The 24,924-nt window shown below is 31.5% G+C and overlaps 1 protein-coding gene and 1 long non-coding RNA gene across 2 annotated transcripts in view; one reads left to right on the forward strand and one right to left on the reverse strand.

The window, feature by feature from the left end:
* LOC139519810 (uncharacterized) overlaps positions 1–7,643 on the forward strand; it is a 45,495-nt gene extending 37,852 nt beyond the window's left edge. Inside the window, exons 31-32 of the mRNA XM_071312079.1 lie at positions 1,217–1,330; positions 2,242–7,643. Coding sequence (XP_071168180.1) covers positions 1,217–1,330; positions 2,242–2,798 — 671 coding nt within the window. The 3' untranslated portion in view covers positions 2,799–7,643. The remainder of the gene's footprint in view (positions 1–1,216; positions 1,331–2,241) is intronic.
* Positions 7,644–15,259: 7,616 nt separating this feature from the next.
* On the reverse strand, positions 15,260–24,859 carry LOC139519836 (uncharacterized). Its single transcript, XR_011663693.1, has 3 exons — positions 24,790–24,859; positions 23,581–23,645; positions 15,260–23,333 (listed from the first exon to the last, which is right to left on the reverse strand). It is a non-coding gene; the product is annotated as an uncharacterized lncRNA (long non-coding RNA).
* Positions 24,860–24,924: the final 65 nt, after the last annotated feature.

The raw sequence follows: 24,924 nt of genomic DNA on the forward strand, positions 1-24,924 counted from the left end.
AAAACCAATATAATACCTCAAGTATATCTCTTGGGATCTCAGGTCCATACAATGTGTTATAACACAACTTAAACAAGGAAGACTGGTTGAATATTTGTGCTTACCATTAAATGCCTTGGTCTAGTGAGGATAAAAAAAGCACAATTTACCAGCTTAAAAGTTAAAAAGAAACTTCTGAAAATAATGTTTTAAAGACAAAAAAGTGAAAGTACCAAAATCCTCAGATATAATTTGTGGTATTTTCTACGGGAGAGATCCGTTTGCGCCAAAAATGCGTCCTTCTGCGCCACAACTTTTTTCTCCAATGCTACGTTTGCGCCACCTGTTTTAAAATTACATGGTATCATTTGCGCAAAAAAAAACCCATAAGATTGCGCCAATTAGAAGAAAAACGACTTCCCTCCTTCTTTATTTTGACTTGGAACCAGCAGTTTACACGTCAAATGTTTCCTTTTCTGACACACACTTTCTTCTTACTGCTGCTGCATGGTCCCAATTTAATGTATGTAGTAACTTGTAACTTTACTTTATTGTCCAAAAAGACAAACATTGAAGGATGAAATGCAAAAAACAGTTCATAATAATTCCTGTGGAATGCTAATGCTCCATTACTGGTACGTCTTGCGATAGATAGAGTTTCAGCCAATACGGATGGTGGGAACAAAGCACTGTGTTATCAACATATGTGGCTAAAACATAAGCAGTAAAAAGCTTCTATTTCTTTCTCTTTTGGCATATCTTGTATCAAATATTCAGCAAAGCAATAAGTCTCTGTACATAGACTCTTTTCTCTCCAGATGCTCATCTTCATAGTGAAATATCTCCGAACATAGGATACTTTTTAAGCCAAAAATAAGAACAAATATTAATCAAAATACTTATGATAGATATATGTACAGGTAAATTGGCGCTAATGAGTTCCGATTATTGGCGCAATTGATACATTTGGAAAACAAAATTTGGCGCAAATGATACCCCTGAAAAACAGTAATTGGCGCAAAAGGACTGCTGCCTTTTCTACGATGTCAAATATCAATCTTATTTTGTAACTTTTCGATAGGAGACACTTATAATCTTTTGAAATTGGGGTGTGGTTAATAAACTTCAAAGTTTCATAGACTTATAAATCTCTGTCAATTCTTAGAAAGTCTAGGAATAATTTAAAAGAATGATGGACAGAAACTAATATTTATTTTTAATTTTTTTTTATTTCCAGGTTTGCCTACAGATTATATTCTTATAACTAAAGAAATAGCAGCATTAATGGGCAGGAGATTTTTGGAAAGTAACCTGATAGTAGATGCAGAAATTTATGATGAACATGATCAAGGTATAGCCTATGGTCTTATTATCTAAAAAAAAAAATGCTTGTGACAAATTGATGACCTACAATCACCTCCTGCATATGGCATCTTTTCAATCAGAATCCCCATCTGTCATACCTCATATGAGGGGGATAGGCCCTTTATTTGGACTCCGGGATCAAGTCTTTTTAATCTCAGGATTTCGGGATTGACCTTTTGGGTTCTGGGAATTTTTTTTTCAACTTTCAGGACTTCAGGATTTCGTGTTTTTAAGTCTTGGATTTCTTGATCAGGACCCATCCTACACCCTCCCTCCTATAGAGTGGCTCACAAAATGTTTGCTCTTCGTCTTAGTCAACACACCTGGGAAAACCTACTGTTTTAAAATAAAAAAAATACTGTTTTGAATATGATTGAAATATTTGCAACTTGACATTAAACAAACTATTCTCAATCAGTGATAATTATCATATTGTTTCTGTGGAAAACAGTATGTATAAACTACGATATGTTAAAATGATCTACTTAATGAAAAAAACAGGGAAAATGTGTATGCTTCTATGAAACATATTGTTTCAAGAATAGACAGGTATCTTTACCTTAATCAAGCTCTTGCTTTAAGTTGAGATAAGAATCAGCTTATTTTATGACATACTAGTCATAAAAGTTTTAATTTACTGTAATTATAAGATATTAATTACACGAAACATGAAAACCTACTGTAAACAACCTTTTTTTTTTTAAATATTTAGTGAATAATCTGTAGACAGAAAAATAGATATGATTGATAGAATTTCCTTTTCCAAAAAAAAATAATTCATATCATCTGCTATAGCCTTGAAGATTTTCTTCTACTACATGAATTTCGGTCAATAGCAAACTAGAAGATTTTCTTATTATAGCATACAATGTATACTTTACGTCTATATATTTGTAGATAATAGACTTGACCTGGATACAAGCCTTGATGCAACAAATTATCCTCAATTGAGTATCATGGAAAATGAACAAAATAACAGAAAGGGAGATAACTCATCAACTGATAGTGATGCAACACCAACTGATACATATCCAAAAACTCCATATCGGGTACATGACAAAACTTTAGTGTCACCTGCGCAGCTACCAAGACAGGCAAACAGAAGCTTTAATAAACCAGTCTTTCAATTATCATGTGATACACCAATGTCTTTTAGTACATTATTCACCGAGAATGATGGCCCGGTATTTGAAAATTGTGATAATCATTTTTACTACATTGCTACCATGACAACTCTCCACAATGCAGAAAACCATGAACCTCCATCAGAGTTAAATATTTTAGTGGACCAATGTTTCCAAAGTCATGTTTCTGCCAATTATTTACTGCATATTATTTATAGTCGTAGAAAGTTTGATTCCTGTGCCAAGATTTTTCTCCAGAACCAATCAGCCTCTGTTCTTAGGAAACTTAAAGCAGATTTAGAAGATCACACTTCTTGTGAAATAAGTTAGTTTTATTGGAGAATCTGATCATATTTGATTTTCAATTTTATCAGATACATTTATAGGTGTCAATACTCCAGAATGAATAAAAATACATCATAATTGTCATTGTGTCCATAGGAGAGCTCAAATTTCTCTCTTTCTCTCTTTGATTAAAAAAATCCTATTTTTCTACCCCTTTCACCTTTGTTTGACTTTAAATAGTTGTTGATGTTAAAATAAATACAAATTATATACAATACAGTTATTGCTATCTGAAATGTTAGTCTTTTTTGAAAATCTATTAATAAGAAATGTTTTAGTTAATTAATGGAAAACTGTTTCTACATCCAATCTCCCCATGAAAATTTCAATGACAGATTTCCCTATATAAATGCTTCAGATGTTGACATCTATGAATTGAATTTGTGTTCAGGAAGCCAAGCATACTCAAGTTTCTTATATGATTATGTTACAATGTAAATAAATTATGAATGTGCATTATGCTAAAATGTATGGATAGTTTTGATTTTGATAATAAAACAAATGTCTTCTTGTATATCAGATATGAACATTTTGATCTCATTTTCAAGATAATCTTTGCGAAAAATTGTTTGTTGATGTATACATGTGTATACAATATTTATAAATATTGAAATCTTAATATATTGTTTAATTGCTAGCTCTTTGTTGTTTGCTGTTTATGTATATTTTGTTTAAGATTTGGATAATATAACAAGAATCATTTAGGTATGTTTTCATATTCAAATGTAATAAAATTTACAAAATTCCTAGAAACACATTGAATGAATTGATTTTTAGTATAGAAATATTGTAATGAAGCATAATTTTGGCAGACAATTTATATTAAAACTTTTATATAGAAAAGAATTTGTTAATAGAATCTGACAGCAGGATTTGTATATTTGCAGTTTTAAAATTGAAGTTGAAGTTGAAAAACTGCAAATGGTGTAATTATTTTGTAATATTCTCTAGATATTTATTTTGCAACATCTGAGTCGCAAGATTTACAACACACAAACAGATTTTTGCTGGTATTGTAATTTGTATTTCATCAAAATATGTAACGAAACTGATTTAAATGGGATATTTTTATTTTGTACAAAAAAAGAAAACAACATAGTTCATCCATATTTTAAATTACAAAATTCTGTAAAGTAAATTAAGATAAATTTTGTTGTTTTTTAAAGGGATTTATACGAAGCTTAAATTTCTGAACTTAAAACTATAATAGAGGTTTTCAGCATCTTATGTTTTGGTTGTGTATAATCTTCATTGACATACATATGTACTGAATTCATTGAAGTGAAGTTTTAAAGATAATGTATTTATGTGCAATAATTCTTAGTGACTCAGGGAAATTTGTTAAATGACATATCGGTAATAATATGTAATTTATAATGTTAAAAACATTTTAATTGATGTAGAAAAGACCATTCCGTGCCTTATTTTTATACATTTATTATTGTGCAATATTCATATAAATATGTATAAATACAATATGTACATGAAAGGTGCTTGACAATCAGCTGTGATATTATTAAATAAGTTTTTAAAATATTGAAATTTTATATAAGTGTTGAAATGGACATTATTTGTTTGTATAAATTTTGCTAAATCGGTGTATTGAATAAATTGTATTCTAAGTAGTCTAACTGTATTGATAGCTCTTTGTAGTGCTAACTTAGTAAATTTCATAATAGCTCAAATATAGTGGACATGGACAAATTGATAATTTTCTTGAAAGAATATTTAGGGCAAGATTCCAAAGTTATTATATCTTGAAAGTCATTTCAAGCCAGGAAAAAAAATCCATCTCAGTGCACTTGCTTTTTACCCCCTTTTTTCTTGGTATATCATATATTTTGTACATAAAACTTCTTTTAATAATTAAAAATTGAACCATATTTTAACTGGGATAGTTTAAATATATTTATGAAAAATCTAGGATAAAACTTGATGCCCCCTCCATTATGACAGGGGCATAAAAAGTGGGGTTTTATCCTAATGCTACTGTAATGTCAACAACACCAAACAACATTAAATACTAAAATCAAGATGGTGGACATGACCATCAAACATCTTTTCAAAGCTCAAAATTAAAAAAAAAAACATCTTGGTCAGTGTGTAGGAAGTTTGAGAATTTCTAGATATTTTATATTGCTTTGGAATTTCATATGATAGAATAAGATTCTATTGATTTTATACCTTTTATCATGTATCAGTTAGAATTCAGTAAAATAGGAAGTTACACTGTGTTGTCAATAAGGGGAGATAATCTTATGCTGACATGAATTATTATTGATATGGTCATATTTATAAATTAACTGTTGATAAAACTTTTGAATTTTTGAAATACTAAAGCTTCTCTACCTCAGGAATAGATTACCGTAGCTGTATTTGGCAAAACTTTTAGGAATTTTGGTCCTCACTGCGCTTCAACATTGTACTTTATTTAGCATTTTTAACTTTTTTGGATTCAAGCGTCACTGATAAGTCTTATCTAGATGAAAGGCGTGTCTGGCATAAATACAAAATTTAATCCTGGTATCTATGATGAGTTTACTTATATAATCTATTCATCATATTGATTAAAATCACTGTCTCATCTCCAAAAATAAAGAACTCTTATGCAAGATAGGTTCCATTGACAAATAATAATGAATTATCTGTATGTCAGATTAAGTAAATAAACTTTGTCTTTAGTCCTTAAGTTATTTTAGACAATATAGTCTGATTCCAAAGATTACCTTAGTAATTAGCTGTGTAAATTATCAACTTATACATGTGGTTATTATCATAAAAAATTAACTTTCAATAATTTTAATAACCCCCCAAAAATCATGAACTCTAAATTTTATTCATATAAATAGATATATTGATATATACATTCGCCATTTGGGAAATACATCTTGTAATTCAACCACCATTCCCCATAGGTATTAGGCCCATAGGTACTAAGGTGAACGGGAATCAGAGCCAATTAACACTGATACCCTGCTTACAATCTGTTTTTTAGTGGCGGACTGCTGCAAATGGGAGATAGCTGAAGCACGCCTCCGGTTGAGGGAATTTCTTACTGCATTGAAAACCCATTGGTGGCCTTCAGCTTATGTCTGCCCTTTGATCAGGTTGTTGGTTCTTTGACACATTCCCCATTTCCATTCTCAATTTTATACTGTTTCATATTTATCGTATCTGATAAAAATTAATATGTTCTAAATAGACCAACATCTATGATGAGATTGATTTATAACTAGTATGACTCATTAAATGCAAAATCTAAAATAAGATTATAGTGGTTTTGACAGTTGTTATCAGACAAAAAGAACCCTAGCCTGCTTACTCGTCCACCCTCATGCAGGGGGAATCTTTGAATATTATTGGTGTTAGTATACTGAAAGTATTATGTAACAAACATAGCTCAGGAGCCTGTAATTCAGTGGTTGTCGTTTGTTTATGTGTTACATATTTTTTTTTTCGTTCATTTTTTATATAATTAAGGCCCTTAGCCTTCTTGTTTGAATTGTTTTACATTGTCATTTTAGGGCCTTTTATAGCTGACTATGCAGTATGGCTTTGCTAATTGTTGAAGACCTATAATTGTTAATTTCTGTGTCATTTTGTCTCTTTTGGAGAGTTGTCTCATTGGCAATCATACCACATCTTCTTTTCTTATAGCTGTACACATCCAATTAAATCCTTTCTACATCCAAACAAAAATGTAAAAAATGTAAATAAAAATTTGTCTCAGTTTTCCTTCTTTAGTAGAGACTTTTTTCTGGTGTCTAAGTTTCGATTTTATTTATTAATGACAATTTGTATTTGTAAATTACTAGAAGAATTAAATATATGTGGTTATATGTTACCTTTGGAAACTATGACATCTAAATATATCTTAAAAAAGTATTTAAATTCTGTTTTTTTTTTTAGATACAACAATTGCCAACAAACACAAATGGGGAAGGTCACATGACCTTACTCTGAACTCAATAGATTTTATAGTGGGAGTATTCGTTATTAAAGCTCTCGTCATACTTTTTGAAAGAAAACACATGATACATTATTCAGTATATGACCTTAGTTAGCCCTGTTTCAAATTCATATTCCGCAAAGATTCAAGAATGTTTTTGTTTCTTAATTCCTAATTATCAATGAGTATTTAAGAAAATTTATAAATTCAATAAAACAGATGGAATCTGGGACTGATCATGACTGGCAAAATTTCAAAACTTTGGTTGTCTATTTCGACCAGCTGAAGCCAGCTTGGCAGTATGAGTAAGGTCTTTTTAGAAAACGAAAGAAAACATTAAAAGATTAAGATCTTTTAAGTAAGTTTATATTAATTTCTGGAATTTGAATTTCTTTTCATATTATTCATCAAAAATATTTCACCAAATAAGGTCCAAAAATGAACATAAAGATAGAATTTTAGTGTAAGTTTAAACTTTTAGAAGTACAGGACGTATAAATGCTGAAAATATGCCGCACTACCCTATATTGTAACCTTTAATAAAATAGTACTAATAGAACTAGTCAAAACTGTAAAGTCAGCTTGTGCCTTATACAAACAGTCACTTTCTTAAATTGTGTTTGAACTCATGTTTAACCAATGATTAGTGCTCTTGCTGATGTAAAAACTGTGCTTTATATGTTATTTAAAGTCATGTTCTCTTTTGACATTTAAACAAGTTTGCTTTAAAAGAACTTTTTAATTTAGTGCTTTAGGATAAACATTATAAGAAACATTCAAGATAGTTACTATTGTTTGAATTTTTATATTGTTCTTGTTATTGTAACTTGTCATTACATATCTTGAACTATATATGATGAATAAAAATTTGAAACCCCTTATCTTCTATTATTATCAAGTAAAAATGGCTATACAGGTGTTTAAAGGTATGGAATCATTGTTTTTTTTAATGAAAAAAGGAAGATATGCAGTTTCAACACACACAAAAAACATTGTGTACGTCGATAAAAATTTTCCAGTTATGAGACCCAAACTCAAATCTCCAGTTGTGGCTTGAAAACTCTGTCACATGTCTGTAGTAGTGCATATACACTTTCCGTTCTGGGATGTTATTTTTCAAGAATCTTCCTAGTAAAAGTGTCCCAGTTTTAGTTGCAAAGTTCCGAGTTCCTATGGGAAATTGTGTTGTCTTTATTTACAAAATTGCAATCTATAGTTGCTAAGAAACAGACTTAACCAAGAAAACTGAAAATTGACCAATGAACCATGAAAATGATGTCAAGGTCAGATGAACCATGCCAGGCAGACATGTACAGCTTACATTCCTTCCATGCAACAAATATATTAGACCTATTGTTTATAGTCCAAGAAAAACAGACCAAAGCACAAAAACTTAATACTGAGCAATGAGCCATGAAAATGAGGTCAAGGTCATAAAAAAACATGTGATACTGACATGTACATCATAAAACATTTCCATACACCAAATATAGTTGACCTACCGGTATTGCAGATACAGTAGTATTCGAAAAAGTCCAAAACTAAAAAACTTAAATTTGACCACTAAACCATGAAAATGAGGTCAAGGTTAAATGACACCTGCCAGTCAGGTAGACATGAACACCTAACAATCATTCCATGCACCAAATATAATAGACATTAGTCACTATAATAATTGCATAAAGTATAAGAAAAACAGACAAAAACACAAAAATTGAACTATAACCACTGAACCAAGAAAATGAGGTCAAGGTCAGAGTCACCTGCCAATTGGACATGTACACCTTACAATCCTTCCATACACCAAATATACTAGACCTATTGCTTATAGTATCTGATATATGGACTTGACCACCAAAAACTAAACCTTGTTCACTGACCCTTGAACTGAGGTCAGAGTCAAGTGAAAAAAGTTTGACAGCCATGATGACCTTGCAAGGTACGCACATACCAAAGATAGTTATCCTTTTTCTCATAATAACTAACATTACAAAAAACTTAACTCTTTTTTCAAGCAGTCGCTGAACCATGAAAAAGGGGTCAAGGACAATGGTTTTCCCGTTTGAATGGTTTTACACTAGTAATTTTGGGGCCCTTTATAGCTTGTTGTTCGGTGTGAGCCAAAGCTCAGTGTTGAAGGCCGTACCTTGACCTATAATGGTTTACTTTTACAAATTGTTATTTGGATTGAGAGTTGTCTCATTGGCACTCATACCACACCTTCCTATATCTATGTAACAGAGGGAAAATTCTTAATATAAGACATCTATATACAAAGTATGAAGCATCCCGGTCTTCCACCTTTTAAACTATAAAGCTTTTAATAAGTTAACTAAAGCCACTGCCAGATCACTTTTTGTCAAGCTTTCTGCAACAGAAGTAACATGCAGGCTCTACAAAAACCATCAAAAATCGACTTTCAACTGCATTCGATGATCCACAATAGTGTGTACAATTTCAAATGATTGGGTCAAGTGGGACTTTAATTATCGTCCAGAAATATTTAAAATACCATTTCCAAAGGCAAGCCACAACTCCTGAACAATTATTGTATAAAAAAAATTTACTTGACCTGTATTTTTAAGGGCTTATTAAAACGTTTAAACCTGCTGCATTTATTTGCACATGTCCATAGTCAGGAACCTGATGCTCATTGTTTGTTGTTTGTTGATGTGGTTTATAAGTATTTCTCATTTCTTGTTTTTTATATAGATTGGAACGTTCGTTTTCCTGTTTGAATGGTTTTACAGTAGCCATTTTTGGGGCCCTTTGTAATTGCTGTTGAATGAGACCCAAGGCTCAATTATGTTGAAAGCCGAACTTTGACCTATAACGGTTTACATTTACAAATTTTGACTTGGATGGAGAGTTGTCTCATTGGCACTCATACCACATCTTCTTTTATCTATTTACTATAACTTCTACCCCTAAAATATTAAGGCTTAAACAAATCAAACAATACATATTTATAATTCTGTTAATTTTGACAGCTTGTGAGGACACAGGATTTTAACTAAAATGACTAAATTAAACTAAAACCCAAATGTAAATTTGCTGACAGCCCGTCGAAATGATAGACGCCATATTTAATTTATATCATAAATAATTTCCAGCAGTACACATTTTACAAATATCAAACATATACAATGTATTAAATATCAATGTATCAATAGTGTATTCGCTTATATTTCTGAAATTTTACCCTTTATAAATAGTCAATGACGTCCAGGAAAAACCAACAATCATTATTTATATGTACATGTATATGAATATGAATGAAAACCTGCATCGGATGCCAATGCTTGAGCCTATCTCAGGATAAAAATGTCGGACCACACCTTTAATTAGCAAAAAGGTATATAAATAGAAAATTAGAAAAACAACTTTAATTGCAATCAGCAATTATAAAAAGGCCCTTATATATAATTACTATGTTAAACGATGGCTAGAAAGTGAAGCAATTAAAAAACACCAAGATATTGTAACACAAAATTCGACAACCTGATTGGTCAATTTTGTCATGCCTAAGAATATGAATAATAATGAAAATGTAACGACAATACATTAATTCTTGCTTTACTATATGAACCGCAGGAAAATACAATTATTAAAACAATAAACATGAATACAAATCATAAGCATATATAAAATATAAATAAGGGTCTCATAAGTCAAATTTATGACTTGGTTTTGATTGTTTTATTGAAAACTGTGATTTGTAAATATTTCTCAATCAAAATGTGACACAAAAATAAAATATATACATGTATTTATTTATTATTATTTTATAAATAAAGGAAATCATAAAAATTATAATTGATGAAATGCTTGTGTGCTATATTTAAAGTTAATTAAGCTTTTACCAAATAATGACAAAGTCTCTACATATCTGCAATCCTGCCGGCCAGAAACAGCCAGTTAAAACCATTGACCACAGTCAAATCAACTTCTTTAAAACTGAACTTGTAGTGGAAAAAAGTTGGAAACCTGTGTCTAAAACCTAATGCTCTAAACACTTTCTCTACAAATATATTTTAGACAGTAACAAGTATGGACACAGATGCAAATTGTCAGTGGGGGTGAAAGGTGTTACAGATGCATTGAAGGCTAGACTGGAAATGTGTATTAACAAACTTAGTTGATGTGTATATGTCTTCATTCAAATGCATTGCCTGATAGGAAAAGGGGGCTTCAACTTCCACCCCCCCTCTATGAATCTGCCTTTTGATAGCTTGAACAGGTCGAGAACTCTAGATTTTCTGACGTCAGAATATATTTGCATAGTAATTTCCAAAACACAAGGCCAATATGGCCTTGAAAAACTGACCAATCGACTCAATGAACTACAATGCATTGTGGGCTACTACGAGTAAACTACTACTTAAAACACGTGGAATTAGTGGGAAAACAGTCAATTAATATATTGTCTGGGACTCTCATTACCAAAGTTTTTATTCTGCAAATATATTTAATGTAAAATGTATAACGTAATCTTCAATTTGCATGCTCAGATTAAAAAAATATTGTTTATTGGCTTCACGATTCGACTTTCTTTTTCGCCTTGCAAAAGTAGTTGAACCGGTTTTGTGCATTGTTTTGAATTGAACCTGCATTAATTTCACGACATGACACAGTGAAATATCCAATGAAGTGACCACTGTCCAGTAAGAAAATCATTTAAGCTCTTTTAAACCTGTATAATGTCATTGCAAAATCATTTCTGCCTAGATAAACACGAAACTTTCATTGAAACACTTCTTTCTGTACTGAATGTGTATTTATTTTTTATCAGGACTTGAACTAATAGTAAGAACATCATAATATTCAGTATTCTAAAAAGAAGTGTTATGAAAGCGGCAGGGGCGGGTCCAGCCATTTTAAAAGGGGGTCACAACCCTGGACAAAAGGGGAGGGGGTTCCAACTACATGTCCCCATCCAAATGCACTGATCGTCCAAAAAAAGGGAGTCCATCCCCCGGAACCCCCGCCCCCTGGATCCGCCACTGAGCGGGTACGGTATATAGCTCAATACATTTTTTATAGTTTCATTCATCGATAATATCCGTTTGTTGCTAATTTTATCACAAAAGATACCTCAGAGGTTTTTTTATCGTTCGGCTGCTGTCCTGTTGACATATGTAAAATGTCTCCAATATTAAAAGTCTCTGGATCATAGTGGGTGCCATATTACCATATTTTTTTTCTAAAACGTGCTTTGTATATAGAAATAAGAAGATGAGGTATGAGTGCCAAATGAGACATCTTTCCAACAAAGACATAATTTAGTAAAGTAAGCAGTCATAGGTCCAATGCTGAAAAGTAAGCTATTAATGACCCAAAAATTACTTGTGTAAAACAATCCAAAAAAAAAAAAAAAAAGAAAAAAGAAAAAAAAAAGGCTCAATTAAATATATAAAAGGACAAGAAATCTATCCCATAAAAAAAAAAATTGTATAGGAGCCTGTATTTCAGTGGTTGTCGTTTGTTTATGTGTTACATATTTGTTTTTCGTTCATTTTTTTTATATATAATTAAGGCCGTTAGTTTTCTTGTTTGAATGGTTTTACATTGTCATATCGGGGACTTTTATAGCTGACTATGCGGTATGGGCTTTGCCCATTGTTGGAGGCCGTACGGTGATCTATAAATGTTAATTTCTGTGTCATTTTGGTCTCTTGTGGATAGCTGTCTCATTGACAATCTTACCACATCTTCTTTTTTATTATAGATCCAACGCTGCAATTTTCACAAAACATATCAAATTTTCCACCTTGTCGCACATACATATGGATAAAATCATTACAGCTTATTTCCTAATGCATGTGGAGCAAAACTTTGGTTAGCTTGCTTGCTTTGTTTGTATATTGTTCAAAATATAAAATATACAAGTTAAACTATGCCTATATATATATATTGTTTAACGATGTCAATCTTATTTTCAAAGCTTGTATAAACAACTATACAAACAAAGCAAGCAAGCCAACCAAAGTTTTACTTTGCAGGTTTAAGAAATCAGCTGTACATAATGATTTTATTCAGTTTGGCAAATGTCCGAGCCCGTTAAAAAAAGAACAAACTGAAACTACAGTTGCTGATTTCACTACCTTAAAACAAAAAGGGAACAGTTTAGAAGTCCCATATACTGAAATGTGACCAACAAAAATACTTATAGATTTTGTTAACACTGCCATGTATGTAAATATTTATTCGCCTTTTTTACGAACACAAAATTCAAGGATCCCACATTTGCCTTTAATTATCTATACGAACATTGCTGTACTCTTGAATATCAGCACCGGCTGCATTTTATCGACGGCTTACTTTACACCAGTAAGTTTGTCTCATGGGTAATTGTGTTTTTTCGCTGTTGTTTCGTTGCTTCTGGTGGACAAATACATGGAATCTCTGTGCCATCATCAAACATGTTAATGGCTATATATCGGGTAATTCAAACCCTTTTTTCTTCGCATAGAAACAACTCTTCGTTAATCTGAGCATGGAAGTAATACTTTATATCACGAACTATAAATGAGGATACACAAAATGAAAAACTAAGCGAAATTGTGAATCCCGCATTGCACGAAAAAATGTGTTGTATTTCAGTAAATAACACGTGTTCTTGGTTGATTGTAAACACGTAGTAGTCCATCATGCATTGTGACTCATTTAGTGGATTGGTCAAATCCTAGGTAAAAATAAATTGCGTCACATGTAAATAAATAATTACATGTGCGAGAACATAAGTATGCTAATTTATGCATTTCTATATAAGGTAGTGGTCCTGACCTGTTGAATATATAGTTTGTTAAGAAAGAGCTGCGCTATAAGTGCCCTTTTAGCTTGTCTTTATGCTTTAAATTAAAAAAAATTGTACATTAATTAGGCTCTTAGTTTTCTCATTTGATTTGTTATATATTTGTCATTTCAGGGTCTTTTATAGCTGACTGTGTGGTATGAGCTTGCTCATTGTTGATGGCTATTCGGTGACCTCTAGTTGTTAATTTTCTTTTAGTTTTGGAAAGGTAGCTTAAGTCAACAGACATAAACAATTAACCAAAGTTTCATAAAATTTTGTGAAATTGTTATGAGTGATTGTCTGAAAACTGGAAAATGCCCCCTTTTTAAAGCATAAAAATTCATAACACGGAAACGTGAAATCTGAAATTTATAAAAATCAAAAGGGACCTTAGGTCAATAAATATAAACAATTCACCAAAGTTTCATTAAAGTTGATTAGTGGTTGTTTGATGATGTGTTACATATTTGTTTTCCATTCATTTTCTTGTAAATAAATTCGGCCGCAAGTTTTCTAGTTTGAATTGTTTGTCATTTCTGGGCCTTTTATAGCTGTACGTGTGGTATGGGCTTTACTCATTATTGAAGGCCGTGCAGTGACCTTTAGTTGTCTCATTGACAATCATATTATCATATCACATCTTTTTTTATACTAACATCATTTCAATTGATTTGGTCAAGCAGTATTATTATGGAAACCCATATTTTAGCAGTAACTATAGGGCATTTCTTGTTCAACTTTAATGTCAAAACTATCAAAATCTAACTTATCCTAAATTTTATGGTCCATGAGATTGTCTTGATATTTCCAAAAAAATTGTTAAAGCTGTACTTGAAACCTGGAGTGGAAATTATAGTTCTAACAGAAGTTCATAGGGGATGAATGGGCATGTGCATCACTATACATATATATACCACTCTTTATAGCAGGGGTATTAACAAAGGTTATGTCAAATCAATTTTATATATGGTCTATTCACACGCAAAAAATATAAACAAGTCTAAATTGAAAACAACGTTCAAACATGATTGCATTGGATACAAACCGAATTTTTTTTATATGTGTGCATGCAAAACAGATTTCTTGGTAAAAGGGTCTAAATACAGCACAAGCAGCATTTTCCAAAAGACCAAAAGTGAAAAAGAATATTTTAACGAAACGCATTTGACTTAAAGCAGGTTGAACAATGCATGTTCTTAAACCCTGCTGACTGCCATTTGCAATCGCCAAATAAACGGCTCACCAGATGTTAAGAGGAATTATACTATATACAGAATAATTGTCAGCCTTGTATCACTATCACTGATGATGATCTGATAGATAAAATTTATTGTAGAGTCGTTACTGGTTCAGACATACTTATATATAAAATATATATAATATTACCTTAACTTATTTCCCTCAATATATAGGCTTAACAAAACAAATGTTTGAATTATTTTAAATTTGTCATTTCATGGCCTTTGAAGCTGACTATTCAGTATGGGTTTTGCTCATTGTTGAAGGCAGTATCGTGACCTATGGTTGTTTATTTTAGTGTCATTTGGTCTCTTGTGGAGAGTTGAGCCTAAATGGCAATCATACCACATCTTATTTTTATCCATAACTCAGACAGCTTGAAGGACATAGGATCTTAAATAAGTCATCTTTCCACAAAATACATTTAACCTTTAACTCCTTAAAGAAAAACACAACACAAACTTATGTTTTTCGTGACTAGCTCGAGTACAGCATATTGTGAGCTGCCATTTAATAAGACAAATTATCAATATAAACATACATTATACAATATGAATTCAATAACTTGTACCAGTACTAGAGAAATAATCTCATGTCAACCTTTTGCATTTGAATAACTATATGTATACCCTATACGCTCATATCTATGAAAATTGAAAAAGCATAAATGAATACAATAATATAGTGTTGCCGATAGCCCAGCAAGTAGAGTGAACAACAGAATTCATTAAATAATTACATACATATGTCTTATATATATATAAACATATGAAAAAAGCAATTACACAATTACTCCTAATAACAAAAACCTTGAAATATACTAAAAGGTACAACTTAGCTAGAACAAAGAGATATAATATGGTTGACATGAATGTAAACTGAATAACTGAACAAATGAATAACTCGATCATCAACGACCTCGCCGGCCAGGAACAACCAAACAAACCCAATAATGGGAAACTGGAAACCTGGGTCCAACCCAAGGGTCTGGATACAGTCATATATGCTTCGACCCAATGCGACAAGTCATCTCACGAGACATACATGGACGTGTATTGTTTTGAAAAATATATAAATGCATGTATCAAAGTATATTCATAATATGAATGGAACATGAATGTTGCCCTGTCTGCAGCGGGCTAGAAAGTGATAATCTCCGGGAAAAAATTTCCTGCTATAATATTAGTCACATGTCTTATACCTACTGATGTGAACTCATAAAAATACTACGCTAGTACCGTATATACAATAATTTTCCCTTTACTACGAAATGCTCTGTGACCTCACTAGGTAAATGAGAAAAAGAAAACATAATTTTGTTTGTAAATATGAAAGTAAAAAAGAAATCTTGTCATAAGCACTACAGCTATAAAATATTTGGTACAAAAGTTGAAATACGATTATGTTTGTATATATAATAGCCATTCCACTTAGTAATACAAAATTATGCAAATCTTTGTTCTTTAAACATTCCTAAAAATACAATGTACAAAGTTCAAACTAGAACTAAAATACATAAAGATGTCACTTTACAAACCAAACATTTTGGTGCTTAAATTCCTATGCCTACATGTACATGTATTACAAATGCGCAATTCCTGCTATACTTTTATGCCTAGGGAATTATTATACATACAATATACATGAGTACAACTTATAAGCATAAAAAATATACACATAAAGAAAATCATTATAATGATAATTAATGAAATAATTGTTAACTGTGTTTAAAACGAGATAAAATCAATGTAGTGGAAAAATGTTGGAAACCTACTTTGAAACTATTTGCTTGGAAGAACTGTATCAAGAGGTATAATTTGGACAGTATAAAAAAGGAGAACTATTCAAAACAAAATACACGATCATGTGCAAATATATCAGTTAGAGTATTATAAAAAGAAACTTAACACTCTGTGTAGAAAGTGAAGGTTTTCAAAATATTTCCAACCATAGGTCTATGAAACACAAGCAAAATTTAATTATAATTAATCATGCTACAAAATACCCAAATAACTAATCTGCTTCCACTATATTAAAAATAAATGGGGTCAATACCTCCATAAGGACACAGATGATGCCCCCGCTAGCATATAACGTTATAAAGGGACATAACTCAAGAACTGTAAAAGTGAAGCTGCCAAAATTTGAACTTAAACTGCGTTTAGTGGTAATAAGCATTATATATACACATTTCATTAAATTTAGTTGAGACAAACTTAAATTAAGAGAACAGAAACAAACATTCAGGATTTTTTCCATATGGAAAGGGGCATAACCCTAGAATGGTAACCAAAGTGCTTGGAAGCACAGTGAATGGTAAAGATTGCTTTAATTTACCTATCTTTTTGGGGGGAGATTTTGCATTCACAAAAATTGTAGACAGACGAACAAAGTGAAAACTGTAGGGCTCCCACATTCTCAACAGGGAGTTCTTATGATGGCCGTTTTGAGATATTGAAATTGTGAGGATTTGTTTCTATCAAAGTAAAAGAGTATTTTATATCCAAAAAATAACTGAAACAGCAAAACTTTTTGAATTGTTTGTAAACACACCACTTTTAATTGGCAGAGAAAACTAGTGCATCTTTTTGGTTGGGGTTCAATAGTGTAAAGAAAAGAAGTTCAAGCCTCAAAAGCCATTTTTTAATACATGACCCAAAGACTGAAAATAAAAATCCTCTTTTTGTCAAGTAAACAAATACCAATTCCTAGTATGCAGCTATAAACATTGGAAAACTTTTGAATTCATTCTAAAATGATTAATCCTTTTACTGACAGTACACTTTTTTTCTTTTTCTTTTTCAAGATTTTCTAATCTAAGGCATACTAGGGAGAAAAATAACAAATTTCGTAATTTATCATGTCAAATCTACAATTTGAATTTAAACTGAAAATTATAACAACTTTTTTCTTCATTTATTAAAATAAAATTTTTAAAGCATATACGAGGTTCATAATTCAAAACTGTTCAAAGAAATAATAAGGGTTTCCTTTTTCACTTAAACTACTTCATAACAAAATAATTTCTAGTAAAATCTATTTGGTGCCATGAGTAATTATTTTATTTCAAAGGTATCATGATTTTTCAAGACCACAATTATTAATTAACAAACTGATATGATTACAAAGTCTTTTCTTATGAATTCATTAACTTAAGAACCAATGATTCTACCCCATCATCTGACAATTTAACTTAAAACAAGAATGTGTCCATAGTACACAGATGCCCCACTCACAGTATAATTTTCCATGTTCAGTGGACCATGAAATTAGGATCAAAAGTTAAATATGGCATTAAAATTAGAAAGATCATATCATGGGGAGCATGTGTACTAAGTTTCAAGTTGAATGGACTTAAACTTTATCAAAAACTACCTTGACCAAAAACTTTAACCTGAACTTCACACTTTCATTTTCTATGTTCAGTGGAGGGTGAAATTGGGGTCAAAACTTTAATTTGGCATTAAAATTAGAAAGATCATATCATTTAGGATTAGGGATACTAAGTTTTAAGTTTATTGGACTTCAACTTCATTAAAAACTACCTTGACCAAAATCTTAAACCTAAAAAGCGGGACAGACGGACAAACCGACGAACAGACAAACGAAAGAACAGACAAATGGGCAAACGGACACACAGACCAGAAAACATAATGCCCCTCTACTACGTAGGTGGGGCTTTTAAATTATTTATTGTATTTTACATTTAAATAAAAAAAAATGAAAAAAAAAAACAAGTTTTATATTACTGTGCTTACAAGCTATTTCATTATTTTAGTAAAATAAAAACGGCAATTTTGGATGTTTATATTATCTCATTGGTGATTTCTTCAAATTGGCACAAATGATCTTGATACCGGATTTTAGTTTTAAAAAAAACACATCATTTTTGGCTGTATATTTATCTTATTTAAAAAATTTCCATTGGTGATTTTTTCAAATTGGCACAAATAATCTTGATACATTTTCAAGTCTAATGTCATTTTTAAAAAGAGGGGTCCATGAACTCATTTTCAAGTTTAATCGGTCTGAATGATAAAAATCAGTCAAAAAATGAATCTTTTCTTATGTAACTATTTTATATGGCTAAAAGTAATGTTTGACATTAGCGACGTCATTACCTCCCCTGTAACTGTATCATATGCCCTTGACAGCAAACTTATATCAGCCTCCCTATAGATCTTGAGGAACCTTGGCTGTCAAAAAGTTACAGTAAGTTGAGTTATCATTTAAAGGTGCATAAACTAAAATTATGCACATTTGACTTTAAAAACTTTGGCCCTTAATTATAACAATACTTGCGGGTGTGCTGTTGTAATTTAAAAAGAATTACATGTTTCTGTTTCTAGTGGATCTTCATCAGGATAAAAACCACAGGTGAGTACAAAATGGTGAAGTGATAATTTGCACGTCACAATGTCAACAAGGGGAGTAATTATAAATAGAAAATGAGAGTTGGTATGAAATCAAACTTTAAAAAGAATGTTAAATAAAATTTGTTGAATAATGCGCAATGCTTAATCAAATTTTGCAGAGGTACATGCTTCCAATTGGCTTCCCTCAGAGTTACATGCCTCTAATTGGGACCCCTCTGCCAGGGGTACTGCTTCTAATTAGCTTTTGCAGACAGAGGTATATATGTACTGCTTCCAATCGGCTTCGCAACAAGACAGAGGGTGTGCTCCCAATTAGCTTCACTAAGAGGTACATACTTCCAATTGGCTTCGCTCAGACAACCATACTACTTCCTGTGATGTTATGGTACGGATTTGCAAGTCTATACTACTTCTATTGTTGAAATGGTACATAATTGCAATTAATTGTCGTCCAAATTTGCAAAAACATATTTTATTTAACATTCTTGATCCAGTTTACTTTCATACCTACTTTCACTCTCTATTTATAATTTCTTCTTATGGTGACAAATTGTGAAGTGCACATTATCATCTCTTAATTTTTACCTAATTTTAAAACTTTATGGAGATTTTGCCAACATATTGCAATAAGAAATGCACAAATGTCACTAAATTAGAAATAATCCCCCCTTTTTTTATGCCTTAATGCATGCAAAGAGAAATGCCTAAAGACAAGGTCCTTGACAGAATACTGGTTCTTACAGTGATTCCTACCCCTTGAACATAAGAATAAAAAAACAGTAAAAATTTGATATAAACTACCGGTATATATTCATGATGATCAGCAATTTTCTTCTAAAACGGTTTACTACCTAGTAGCTTATTAATTTACCTATCCTTATTCTAATATATCTCAAAAAATATAGTGATGTGCCAGAAATTGTTATTTCGCTTTAGGTTTAAATGAAGTAATTATTTACATAGGCAACAATGATAGCCTTTTTGGGTTCTGCGTTTTCAATATAAAAGATTTCTTGAAATATCTGTCAAATTCTGAATTTTTAACACTTTATAATAATTTTGCTCATCACCAAGGGTTTCCTCCAGTGTTCTCGCTATTTCTAATTTACAGGGCAGCAGAAAATAAATTTACTTCTACTTATTATCTTGGATTTAAAATATGTGGCACCAATCATTTTAAATTACTTGCTTTTAACATATAAGGATGACATTGTGTCAAATTTACTCTTGAAAACTGATAAATTTATTCACATGGCAGAATTACGCTTTTAAAAGATCAATCTTATCTTTTTGTGGATATTTTTTAGTGGAATTTATGCTTAGGCACCTTCAAGATCCAGAAGTATTTTCACTTAATGTATATAAAAAGACAATGTGCTATGATGATCTATGATTTTGAGACATCACTTCACAAGAGACCAAATGACACAGAAATTAACAACTATAGGTCAATGTTCAGCCTTTAACAATGAGCAAATAAAAAGTCTAAGTGTACATGGTGTAAAACAAATCGCTTTTGTTTTGTAAAAATGTTCTCAATTAAAAAGTTTACAGATATATCTAAGCTGCATACTATAATTCTAGTACAAACATGTAAACAAAATGCAAAAAATCATAAATCAGTGTTTGGATTTGCTAAAATTAGTTCACAGGAATTCCAGTCACTGGATAATTGTCAATAAAAGTGCAAATTTACGTCATCTTTAATTGAAAAGCATCGTATTTTTGTAAGGATAATAAATAAGAGAAGTTCTGATGGTCAACATTATATAGCGATCTAATACTCTGTTCAGTTTTGGCTTCAAGAAAGTGAGGAGAGTTGGAGAAAATGACAATAGTGTGTTATGATATAATATCAGTCAAAGAATAGAAAGTGAATATATATAATAGGGAATCTGGAAAACAGCAACTAAATTACTTATGAAAATTGGGGATGGGTTGCTTATAAAAAATTGGGATTTTCTTCAATCTAATTAAAATTTGTGAAGCAATTTTTCCATAAATAATTCTTTCTTAAATATTTAATGCGCTTTAACTGGAATGAAAAGTTACAAATAGCACACCACACAGTTATAACATGGTCCTAGGGCAGGAAAGACTAAAAATAAGTTGGGGTCAATTTAGACCGTAACACATATTTACATATAAAAGTGCATATTTTACAGACTAAGTGAACTCTTTAAAATGGAATTCAACTAATTCAACTTTTATGTACATAGCTCTTAATCATGAAAATTGTAGAATCTACATTTACTGAACTCATCTCTTAGGCCCAAGAACAGTTATTTCAAATTGCATTTCTTTTAGACAATAAACACAAATAAAAAAAAAATTACACTTGTTTTGATATTTTTTAAGGTGTAGTGCACTACTTATGGGACAAATTATATCAAAATTATAGAAAAGTCTATCGGCTCTAACTCAAAATATGGACAATAATAAGTTAAGGTGGTTTGTAATTCAATAATATACAAAATTTTACATTACATTTAGCTAGGTTCACACTGCCTACCAGATCAACTCAATCAAGCCTGATCAAGACAAATTACATGATCAGGAGACTGGTCTGACTCCATCGACAAGAAGGTTAGGGATAGTTTACCCTACTCGTCATTGATCTGACCATCTACCCGAGAGTTTTTGACATGCCAAAAACAATCGAGTAAGGATCGAGAAGCAAGTCACTTGAGAAGAGATCCAAAATTCGTCGAGTAGCGGTTGAATTGATTGGGAAAGGATTGTGTAGAGATCGAGATTGGTCGGAATACAACAAAATTTCCGATCAGTACTCGATCATTTCGACCTTTGCTTGACTAATCGAGTACTGATCAGAAATCTTGTTGTATTCCGACCAATCTCTATCTCTACACAATCCTTTCAATTCGACCGCTACTCGACGAATTCTGGATCTCTTCTCGAGTGACTTGCTTCTCGGTCCTTACTCGATTGTTTTTGACATGTCAAAAACTCTCGGGTAGATGGTCAGATCAATGACGAGTAGGGTAAACTATCCCTAACCTTCTTGTCGATGGAGTCAGACCAGTCTCCTGATCACGTAATTTGTCTTGATCGGGCTTGATCGAGTTAATCTGATTGGCAGTGTGAACCTAGCTTTAAGTACATATAGTACACAAATTATTGTTTTACAGAAACTATATTATTTTCCATTCCCTGAAAGTAAGGTGTTTCATCAATATTCTCCTGTTTTTTGGATTTGTCAAAAATTCGGCCAAAGATGCTTAGCATAACTCAATGCATGGAAAGTTTAATGGCCGATGCTTTGTAAAACAGTTCCAGTACTCTGGTACTGCTCAAATCACAGAAGAGAATGTCTTAGTTATATAGGTAAACTGTGCACTAAAGAAACTTCTAGTATGAGGCATTAAACGGGTGCATTACCTCCCCTTGAAAATGTTAAACTTATGATCAATTACAATGGAGTCGAGTACCTGTAGCAATAGGCTTGATATTTAGTCAAGAAATGTCTGACTGGTAGTAAATAAGGATAACTTACATATTGCTACATGTAATCTCTTGAATGTATCATTACACCAATTTTGACAATAATGTTTTTGATTTCCATATAAAACCATTGCCATACTTAAATTATTTACAATATTTTTGTTATTTTTAGATTCTCCATTCTTAACCAATGTAAATATTTAACCTTAAGAAACATTTTATCTATTGAGCCACAATAATAAAAATTGATAGCATTTAATGGTAGAGAGAAAAAGAAAGTTGAGTGAAAATTGAAACAATACATTAACCTTAATTAAAACTTCCACTCTTGTTGAAAATGGAGAATCTTTACATTAATTATTTTAGAATTTATCAACTACATTCTTTCTCTTGTTTATGCAAGATTTATATGAACCGTTCATATTGGAAACTTTTCAGTAGAGTTAGAAAGACCCTCAAGGGAAATATGGTCACTCTTGGTCTTCTTCAGACTGGCAGTAAAATCCTTGCAAAAGTAAGGCATCTGTTTGGTAGTTTAAATTGGAAGCCATGTCCAGTGTCAGAATGGGGATGTTAAATCTGATGTCTTGTGAAGAGAGAGTCCCCAACTGTCAACAGATTAAGAACCTTCACAACATCTCTAAGGAGTATGGAGAATTAATCACACTATTATATCCTTCAGCCACAGTAATTGTTATCTGAAAAAGAAATACACTTTTCAATTTTCTGTCATATTTTAAGAAACTGAAATAGGCAAAAAATAGCAAACTGGGAAAAAGCAATTAAAGCAGAGAGACTTTTTCATAATAATAATTTTTCCCTTCCTAGAACTTGACAGGTCATTCCAGAAAATATTAAATTGTAAAAAGACTGTACAAATCACATGGGAATTTACATGATCTTAAATAGAAAATTTTATAAATCTATAAAATAGTTCTTTCTTACTTTTTAAAGTCAACTCTAATAGCCATTTCCAACATCAATCTGTTAGTACAAGCTGGAATGCTAACCTGAAAAATAAAATGCTTAGTCATTGAAAATAGTAAAAAAGGAATCACTGTTGGTATACTAATTTATATGTACATTATATATAAAAATAGATATACAACATTTTAAGGGAGTTGGCTTCTCAGTTTCAAAATAATTAACTTTTCAAAACACTAAAATTGAGAATGGAAATGGGGAATGTGTCAAAGAGACAACAACCCGACCAAATAAAAAACAACAGCAGAGGGTCACCAACAGGTCTTCAATGTAGCGAGAAATTCCCGCACCCGGAGGCGTCCTTCAGCTGGCCCCTAAACAAATATATACTAGTCCAGTGATAACTAGCATATATATTGATAGGGGATTAATAAAGGAATCAAAAGCAAAAAAATATATAGGTCATCTTGCTTGTTTTCGAGATATCTAAGCCATTGAAATTATGGCGGAAAAATGTTCTCTCTTGACTTTTTATCATTTACAAGTTAAAGTCCTCAAAAACTATTTAAAAGTAATTAAAATTTTATAAGATTTTAACAGACAGCTTATCATCATACATGTAAATGAATTATAAAAAGAAAAATGGGGTCACCAGGCTTAATTTGTTAATGCATTCAAATAGATAAAACTAGAGGATTCTGAAAATCTGACCAAAATTCCAAAAAATGTCAAGCAAGCTTCCCTAAGGTAAAAGAAGATACAAAGAACACAATGTGACAACATCCCAACAACACTAACAAATATGAAATACTTTCCAACATCTGAAACCTCAAAGAGTGAGAATCCTTGTCAGCCTTGACACCTTAGGGGGAGAATTTGTGTGAATGACATTTTGAAGTTAAATATATGACCTGTACACTAACTTATCTACAAAACCAGTGGCGGATCCAGAACTTTTCATAAAGGGGGACTGACCTAAGGGGGGGGGGGGGGTTCCAGTCAAGCTTCAGTGATTCCCTTTGGATCTGCCTATGAAAAAACCATTAAAACCAGACAAAGATCTCTTATCTAGTTGGAGTTGACATAGCAAAAATGATTTGCAATTACTGGTACTAATAAATTAAAAATTAAAACTACTGACCAAAAGTTTTCAAGCCCAATGATAGCCGACTGTTTCTTTTTATTGACAGTATGATAAAATTTGTTTAAATAGAGGAATTGTATACTTACTTGTATTTAAGATATCTTATACCACAAGTCTTACTACCCTTCATGAAAACATTGGCACTGTTTTATAACCTAAAATGGAATTAAAATTGACACAAATTATATATTTGACAAATTTGTTAAATTGCCAGCCTAAAT

Source organism: Mytilus edulis, chromosome 4 (genome assembly GCF_963676685.1).
Source record: "Mytilus edulis chromosome 4, xbMytEdul2.2, whole genome shotgun sequence".
In the NCBI taxonomy this organism is placed as follows: Eukaryota; Metazoa; Mollusca; class Bivalvia; order Mytilida; family Mytilidae; genus Mytilus; species Mytilus edulis.